The 9771-nt window shown below is 40.7% G+C and overlaps 1 protein-coding gene across 1 annotated transcript in view; it reads right to left on the bottom strand.

Moving 5' to 3' along the window:
- The window catches only part of selenoo1 (selenoprotein O1), a 28797-nt gene extending 19058 nt beyond the window's left edge, over positions 1 to 9739 (bottom strand). The window contains exons 1-4 of the mRNA XM_057836696.1: positions 9055 to 9739; positions 6029 to 6232; positions 5781 to 5958; positions 3210 to 3340 (exon numbers count right to left, since the gene is read on the bottom strand). Of these exons, the coding sequence (XP_057692679.1) occupies positions 3210 to 3340; positions 5781 to 5958; positions 6029 to 6232; positions 9055 to 9602 (1061 nt within the window). The 5' untranslated portion in view covers positions 9603 to 9739. The remainder of the gene's footprint in view (positions 1 to 3209; positions 3341 to 5780; positions 5959 to 6028; positions 6233 to 9054) is intronic.
- Positions 9740 to 9771: the final 32 nt, after the last annotated feature.

Here is a 9771-nt window from a genome sequence, read left to right on the forward strand (position 1 = left end):
TCGCTGCCATCCCTCCCACTTCAAATGGATTGGACGTCTACTAGTGATAACCTAATTCCAATTAACAGCAGAAGCTTGTTATTCTGTTTATTAGTTTTTTATAAAATATCCAAGAATGATTTCCCGACCAATGTATCGATAATCATTGTATCGCCATATCGTCAGATCATTGTTATCATGAGCTTTGCATCGCAAACGTATCGTACAACTGACATCAAGTTCTTTTTTGGCACCAACACCACATAATGAGCATCGACTACTGCTATACACAAAAATGCCTGTGGCCTGGCTACCGTTTCACTATTATCCGACTCCATCACATTCACTTGTGGCGTTAGCATACCAACTGATAGCAACGTGCTTCTGTTTGTTTGATTTTCTGATAGCCAGATGACTTTACACATAAGCACAATGAATGTGCTTTCTTAAAGGGGAATGAGCATGAAGCTGAACAACACGTAGTCCAAGTGGGCTGAAATGAATATTTCGTTTCATAACTCATTTGCTCCCAAAAACGTATGAATACGTTCTATTTTTAATTGTTTTAGTGTAACAAAATGTATTTATACGTCTTTTCACGAGAGCTCTCTTTGTTCTGATACAACTTTGCTCCAAAGCACAACGCTCAAAATCCATTTTAAAGCCATAAAACTGGCCACTGGAGGGCAGTAGCGCATTTGATAAGAACTCATATCGGACCATGAAAGGAAATGGATAAAGAGAAATAGTCAGGAAACGGAAGTTGGAAGAAGTAAGAAGCGTGAGAAAAATGTGGAAAACACAAGGCACATGCCCCACACAAGTTCCCTCGGTGAATTCTGTTATGAGGTAGTGGTCACCAGTGTTGTTAATAACGGCGTTACAATATAACGGCGTTACTAACGGCGTTATTTTTTTCAGTAATGAGTAATCTAATTAATTACTTTTCTCATCTTGGCAACGCCGTTACCGTTACTGAGGCGGGAAAGGCGTGCGTTACTATGCGTTACTAAGTTGGTTAAATAAAAAAAAGTCTGAGAGAAACGGACTCACGGGGTCGAGAGCAGAGCAGGAGTGGGGAAGACGCCGTTGCAACCGCGATGCTAGATGGCTCCAATAATACCTGACTGCAGCCATAGCCGACAAACTACGCCCACATGACACGGTAGATATCATATTATACAACTAGATGCATATGACAGACACTGCTGCATTGCCAACATGTTTTAAGGACTACATGCGTTTGTAAACAGCCGCCATCTTAAAGCAGTAGACCTCTCAGGAAGGCCCTGATGTAGAGATCCTTCCTAGCGAACCTAAGTAATTTTTTTAAAATCTAAAATGCTCCTAAATCGGCAAAATCTTAACTTAAATCCATCTTTAAATGATGAAACAGTTTTAAAACTTACACATGTTTAAAGTAGACAGAAGGGAACTAATGCAATAACGGGAGAAATTTTAACAACTTTAATGATTGATTCACAACTTTAAATGACTTCCACACATAGCAAAGGTTACTAGCTAGTTATCGCAATACCCTTGTGTCTAGTTAAGTGGAGGGTAAAGAATTGGGCTTGGGCCAATTGTCCCCCAAACCCTTTAAGCTTCACATTGTGTGACCTGTTTTTTTTTTGTTTGTTTGTTTTTTTTTTTTTTTGAGAAAAAAAAAATATCACTAGTTACTTTGCCAAGTAACTAATTACTCTTACATTCAGGTAACTGAGTTACTAACGCAATTACTTTTTGGGAGAAGTAATTTGTAACTGTAATTAATTACTTTTTTTAAAGTAAAATTAACAACACTGCATGGCACTAAATGCGTTAGTAGACAGCCGCCATCTTAAAGCAGTAGACTTTTTAGGACGGCTCTGTTGTAGAGAACCTTCCTAGCGAACCCAAGTAACTTTTTATCTAAAATACTTCTAAATGGGCAAAATCTTGACTTGAATCTATCTTTAAATGATGAAACCGTTTTAAAACTTTCATATGTCGAAAGTAGAGAGAAGGGAACAAATGCAATAATGGGACCAATTTTAACAACTTTCAACAGTTGATTCAGGGTAAAGGGTAAATTAGGGTAAAGAATTGGGCTCGGGCCAATTGTACCAAAAACCTTCACAAAAAACTTCACATAGTGTGGTCAATGTTTTTTTTTTTTTTTTTTTTTTTTTTTTTGAGGAAAAAAAAAAAAGTAATTATCACCAATTACTTTGCCAAGTAACTAATTACTCTTACATTCAGGTAATTGAGTTACTAACGCAATTACTTTTTGGGAGAAGTAATTTGTAACTATAATTAATTACTTTTTTTCAGTAAGATTAACAACACTGGTGGTCACTACAAAAGAAAGATTCAAAAAAATCTATCTTGATGAGACAGGCGGCGATGAGGGAAAAATCTACCTCGTCTGCCGATATAGCCGCGGCCACAACAGCGTCATCTCTCAGTTCAATAGTTTAGTTATGTGTAAATTAGAGCTGCAGCTATCGAATATTTTAGCAGTCAATTAATCGATGGACTAGTTAGTTCGAATAATCGAGTAATCGGATAAGGAACGTGAAAAATTAAAATACTTGAGCCTCAAACGGTTTTTTTTTTTTTTTAATCAGGACCTATGTACAAGAAAAGAACAATTGGCAAACTTACACAGAAAAAGTCCACTAGCTTAAATGCTATAAAATGCTAATTTTTTTTTACAATGCTTTTGACCAATGGTTCAGACACATATTCCCACAAAAAACAGCTAAATATACCTACAAACTAAATTCTGAGTGCATTAAAAAACATTAGCTCACACAAAAGCTTAGCTTACGTTGTATCGCCATATCGTCAGATCATCGTTATCGTGAGCTTTGTATCGCAAACCGCATCGTATCGTGAGGTACCAAGAGATTCCCACTCCTAATCAACGCACATGCCCCGCTCAAACAGATTAAAACGACAGCAGTGTAACATCAGCTTGTTGTTTTTTGGTGTTTGGCGCCCTCTGCTGGCGCTTGGGTCCAACTGATTTTATGTGTTAACATTATGAGTCAGCATGGTGTAATTAAAATGTTCAGCTCATCAGCAAGCTCTGCAGGAGCCTGATAATGATCCTGATTATTTGAGTCAGCTGTGTTGGAGGAGGGAGAAATGGAAAACAAGCTGGATAGGGGCTCTCGAGGACTGGACTTGAGCACCCCTGCTCTAGACAGACATACAGTACTTGCAAATATTCAAGAGATCCTCACCTGTCCATGAAGCCATAAGGACCGTAGTCAAGCGTGAGTCCTAGTATGCTCATGTTGTCAGTGTTGAGGACACCGTGACAAAAGCCAACGCATTGCCACTGAGCCACCAGTCGAGCCGTTCGACGCATCACCTTCGGAGAACCCAGTCAGAAACATGAGACATGTTCGGATTTTGGTTAAAGACCACATAAGAGGGCATATTTGCGGAAATTGATAAACATTTTACCATTCTTTCTAGAGTCGTCCGATAATATCGGCCACCCGATAATATTGGCCGATAAAATCGCTTAAAATAGTATAAGTTAATATCAGTTTTGAGCCAGTATGAATGCTAATTATATATTATTGTACAAGCCTGCAGCATTTGTGCATAGGCTGGTCACAGCTTAGTACAGCAGCTGCTCTTAGGAATGACCTCTAGATGTCTCCAAACTAAGATGCTTGGGATTTGTTACCTGAGGCAAAGACTCATGATGCAAAAAAAAAGAATAATAATGAATTATAAACTCATTACATACAGTGGTATTAATCTGAACCTTTTGGGATTTCTCACATTTCTGCATAAAATCATCAGATGTGATCTGATCTTTGTCAAAATCACACTGATGAAAACACGGTGTTTAACTAAAAACCACTCAAACATTTATAGGTTTTCATATTTTAATGAGGATAGCATGTAAACAATGACAGAAGGGGGGAAAATAAGTAAGTGAACCCTCTGCCTAAGGAGACTAAAAGAGCAATTGAAACCAATTTTAACCAAATATTTAAAGTCAGGTGTGTGCCCAATCACTGATGAGTTGTTTAAAGCTGCCCTGCCTACTATAAAACACACACCTGGTAAGAATCTCGTTGATGAGAAGCATAGTCTGATGTGCATCATGGCTCGGTCAAAAGAGCTGTTTGAAGACCTGCGATTGTTTATTTGTATAAAGGTGTGAAAGAATACAAAACCATCTCTAAAAGTCTGGATTTTCATCAATCGACAGTCAGAGAAGTTGTCAACAAATGGCGAGAGTTTGGCACTGTTGCTTCTCTCCCAAGGAGTAGCTGGCCACCAAAGATGAGCAGAGAGTTCAGCGCAGAATACTCGGTGAGGTAAAAAAGAACCCTAGAGTGTCTGCTAAAGACTTACAGAAATCACTGGCGCAGTCCAATATCTCTGTTCACTCATCAACTATATGTAAAACTATGGCCAAGAATGGTGTTCATAGGAGGACTCCACGAAGGAAGCCACTGCTGTCCGAAAAAAAAACGTTGTTTGTTTCATGTTCGCAAAAAGGCTCTCGGAGAAGGCTCTGCAGAAGTTTTGGCAAAATATTTTATGGACTAATGAAACCAAAGTTGAATTGTTTGGGAGTAACACACACCGTCATGTGTGGAGGAAAAATGAAACAGCTCATCAACATCAACACCTCATCCCCACACTCAAGCATGGTGGAGGAAGCATCATGATTTGGGGCTGTTTTGCTACCTCAGGGCCTGGACAACTGGACATCATTAAAGGAAGAATTAATTCAAAAGTTCATCACAATGTTTTTTGCAGGAAAACCTGACGCCGTCTATCAGACAGTTGAAGCTAAAAAGAGGATGAATGCTGCAACAAGACAATGATCCAAAACACAGAAGTAAATCAACTTCAGAATGGTTTTAGAAGAACAAAATACACGTTCTGGACTGGCCAAGTCAAAGTCCAGACTTGAACCCCATTGAGATGCTGTGGCATGACCTAAAGACAGCGATTCATGCCAGATATTCCAGGAATCTGACTGAACTACAGCAGTTTTGTAGAGAAGAACGGGCCAAGATTAGTCCTGAGCGATGTGCCAGACTGATCTGCAGCTACAGGAAGCGTCTGGCTGAAGGTATTGCTGCCAAAGGAGTGCCACAAAATATTAAATGTGATGGTTCACTTTGCTTATTTTCCCCCTTCTGTCATCCTGTGCATACTGTCCTCATTAAAATATGAAAACCTACAAATTTTTGAGTGGTTTTAGTTAAAGCAGACACTGTTTTTTCATCTGTGTGGTTTTGACAAAGATCAGCTCATATTTGGTGGTGATTTTATGCAGAAATGTGAGTAATTCCAAAAGGTACAAATATTTTTTCATACCACTGTATGTCCACGAACGCATTAATTGGTATCGGTTTGATATTTGTATCAGATTTTGGAGTTGGGCATCGGAATATCGGCTAAAAAGTCATTATTGGACAACTCTAATTCTTCCACAAAGGCCAAAAGTTGCTAACTTTTTGGTTTATCACTCTTTTTTGCTGTTTGATTGTTTTCATTTTTTCTTTTAACATTTACTTGTAAACAATATTTCTCACAGTTTAGAGTTATAAGGTTATTGTCATGTTTTTTCCAAAAATCCAAAGCTTTCCTGTCTTAAGTGGAAAGATGCCAGAGTGACTCAGCACATGCAGACAAACTGCCACTGAGTCATAAGTAGATTTAAATGTGTTTGGCTAAAGCGTCTAACAACGAGTCCCAAATTGACTGAGTGTCAGGATGAGGAACATTTGCCAAAGTCAACATGTCATCTTGGAGTGTTAGAAAAATGCTCCAACCTCTCTGAAGAATGCCACGTTCCTCTCCACCCGGTCCGAGTATTGCTGCTGGATCTCTGGGTAGAACATCCCGATGACATATTCCAGCATCTGCACCCGGAGCTCATCACGTCCGTAGCTGGGACCCTGACGACCGGAAAACTCATCCGCTTGCTTAAAGATCTCAAAAGAACCAAATCTGTGTAGATTGTTGACAATGACGGAAAGCAAAGGAGCAAGTGGTGCGTTCAAGGGCGGCAAAGACTCACCTCAAAAAAGTCGGCGCGATCCTGAGGACAACCGCGCAGCTCTCGTGTCGAGGGTGTCCGCTGTAGTAAATATCCCTGACCACTTTGCTGTCGGACGTCACGACAGAGCCCGCTCTTGTGGTGGGCACGCCAAGGAAGAACATGGCCTCGCTGCAGAGGAACTCTCTTATGCTGGAGCGAAGGACCTTGCGGCCATCGGCTTGTCTGGAATTGACATTGACAAGAATTTTACTACTTTACTACCCCAACGAATAATCTGAAAACCATATATCTGCAGTACTGGGCTGGCAGTGAAGTAGATACATCGAAAATTTCCCGAGTCACTTTATCTGTTTGGAGCGAGTGTGGGTCACTTCCTGTTGAATTTTGGCCACGTCTGGGTCACTTTCTGTTACGTTTGGACATTCCCAGGTTACTTCCTGTTGATTTTGGAGCATTTTCAGGTCCATTTCTTTTCACTTTTTAGTTAGTTCCTGTACATTTGGTGCACTCTTGGTCACTTCCCATTGATTCTGGGTCACTTCATGTTGATTTTTTAAGGGCATTACAAAGTCACTTAAAGCTTTTCAGTTTTGGTCGATTTTAAAGACGCCAGTGGACAATACTGATGGGACGAAATGAGCCGAGGTTCCGAAGCTTGTGTTGAGTAATGGGAGGGGGGTTTCCACGAAGCTTGTAGCGAGGCGCACTTCATTTCGGCAAAACCCGGAAATGATGACGTGGGAAGCCTCGCCGGCGGCCGGCTGAATCTCGTGAGTACTTCGGAAGTGATCCAACGTTTGGCGCATATTGCAAAAACAGGACAGACTACGGTATAAATTGGTTGCAAAACGCAATGGCGATCGCCTGTTATCTCACATTTTGTGGATTTCGGGCTCCTGTACTTGTTACATCTGTGCGCAACAGTGCAACCGGTGCAATCTTTTTTCGAGCCTTGTCCTTTGCTTGTGATGGAACCTGCGCAAAAAGAGCGATCCTCCCCTGTATGGGAACATTTTGATTTGATTGCTTTCAATAAGGTAAGGGAGAAAAACTACTTCAATATAAATGTGAGTGTGTGTGTGTGTGTGTGTGTGTGTGTGTGTGTGTGTGTGTGTGTGTGTGTGTGTGTGTGTGTGTGTGTGTGTGTACCTATCTGAACCAAACATCAACAGAATGAACAATCCATTAGTGTACTGGGAGGCACAAAAGAATACCTACCCAAATTTATATAAACTGGCACTCACACATTTCTCTGCACCCCAGCTTCATTTGTGCCTTGTGAAAGAATATTTTCTAAAGCTGGTGAAATATTTTCCCAAAAAAAAGAAACTGTTTAAAGCCAGCCAATGTGGGAAAGCTATTATTTCTAAATAAAAATGAATAACAAATCACTTGTTGTATTTTGTTCGCATACTAAATTACTAACACAAGCACATTCATATCTTTGTCTTAAGCAAATAGCCATTGAATTCTTAACAATGTTAACCTCTTGGGCTTCTAGACCACTTGATGGCGCCATAGGGTAAATGAAGCACCATGAAGCTTTGCTACATGTGCAAACCAATTGGCTGCAAAGCTTCATTGCTTCATGAGGCTTCATTTGGGCATCACTAGTGGACAAACGCGGTAGTGTTTTGTCTTCAAGTTACTAATAATAATAATGCCTTAGAAGTGGCAATAATTGAGAGACAGCGAGAATGAAAAGTGGTATTTGGTATGTGGCAAAATTGATTTTGCCTTGTGGAATGGAATGCCACATACCAAAATACATTTTGTCACACGGCAAAATCGATTTTGCCACACGACAAAATCAATTCTGCCACATGGCAAAAAAAATGCCACATGGCAAAAATAAATGCCACATGCCAAAATACATTTTGCCACATGGCAAAATCAATTTTGCCACATGCCAAAAATAAATGCCACATGCCAAAATACATTTTGCCACATAGTAAAAAAAAAAAAAAAAACACTTGGCGAAAAAAAAAAAAAAAAAATGCCACATGGCAAAATCAATTTTGCCACATGACAAAATCAATTTTGCCACATGACAAAATCAATTTTGCCAAATACCAAAAAATGCCACATGCCAAAATCCGTTTTGCCACATGGCAAAAATAAATGCCACATGGAAAATCAATTTTGCCAAATGGCAAAAAATGCCACATGCCAAAATCAATTTTGCCACACGGCAAAATCTATTTTGTCACATGGCAAAATCAATTTTGCCAAATACCAAAAAAGTGCCACATGCCAAAACACATTTTCCCACATAGCAAAAAAAAAAACACTGGCAAAAAAAAAAATGCCACATGGCAAAATCATTTTTGCCACATGACAAAATCAATTTTGCCAAATACCAAAAAAAATGCCACATGCCAAAATCCGTTTTGCCACATGGCAAAAATAAATGCCACATGGCAAAATCAATTTTGCCAAATGGCAAAAAAATGCCACATGGAAAATCAATTTTGCCAAATGGCAAAAAAATGCCACATGGCAAAATACATTTTTCCACACGGCAAAATCAATTTTGCCACATGACAAAATCAATTTTGCCAAATACCAAAACAGCCCCACATGCCAAAATCCGTTTTGCTACATGGCAAAAAAAAATGCCACATGGCAAAATCAATTTTTCCAAATGGCAAAAAATGCCACATGGCAAAAATAAACGCCACATGCCAAAATACATTTTGCCACATAGCAAAAAAAAAAAAAAAAAAAGCCTCGTGGCAAGAAAAAAAATGCCACATGGCAAAATCAATTTGACAACATACCAAATACCACTTTTCGTTCTCAGCCCCGCTGCAATAATCTTTACTTTTGTATATTTTGATTACAGATTTAATTCATTGCCTAACATTGACAACAATAGAGTTCCAATTAATTTAGAGTGCTATCTGTGAATACGCATCTTTCAGTATCATTGACAGCGCTAGATATTCAATCCGTTTTGACTTGGGAGAGTGGCAAGCGATCTTTCAAGATTGATAGGACGTCTAACGCCGTCAATGGCACCAAATAAAGCAGACTGGACGTACCTCGAGTAAGGTGTTAATCCAGCTCCTTTCACCTGAATCTCCCACCGGCCACTGGGGTTTTCGTGCAAAAGGTCCGGGTCCTGGTTTGGTGGTACTCTGACCTCCCCCAGGTAGCAGGCCGCCCCGTCACCCAACTGCCCGGCGAAATGGCCGAACTGATGGCCGCAGTAGCAATGAGCGGCGGGCTCGGACCCGGGCATGACTTTGGAACCGCTCAGGTATTCGGGTCCGAGCGGGTCGCCCGTCACTTCGTCCCCGTCGAGCCCCAGCAGAGCCAAAGCTTGGTGGGACACCGCCACGAATCGAGGATGGCTCAGCGGTTGCGGCTTGACTTTGGAAAAACAAGCGCCTTTCACCTGCCGTACACCGTCTTCCTCGGAGGCGTCCAAGGGAAGTTTCTTCAGGGCGACGTTGTCGAAGTCGAGGCGCTCCAGAGCGGAACGACTCGCGCCGAGCCCCATTTGATCCATGCCGACCGAGGTTAGAAATCGATAGACGCCGGGGCTAAAAACATTTCCTGTTCTTAACCGATGTAACGCAAAAGCCATCAAATTGTCGACACGCCCATCAGTCTGCTTCTTGGCTGGGTTGTGGCGTAGTTAGAAGAGTTTCTTCGTCACGCTTTCATAATCTGGAGACGGCAGCGGATGTTTGTGTTCGGGTGGTGTTGCCTTATCACTCGTCCCACCAGAAAATGGAAGAACAGCGGAACAAAAG

The sequence above is a fragment of the Corythoichthys intestinalis genome, chromosome 5 (assembly GCF_030265065.1).
Source record: "Corythoichthys intestinalis isolate RoL2023-P3 chromosome 5, ASM3026506v1, whole genome shotgun sequence".
NCBI lineage: Eukaryota > Metazoa > Chordata > Actinopteri > Syngnathiformes > Syngnathidae > Corythoichthys > Corythoichthys intestinalis.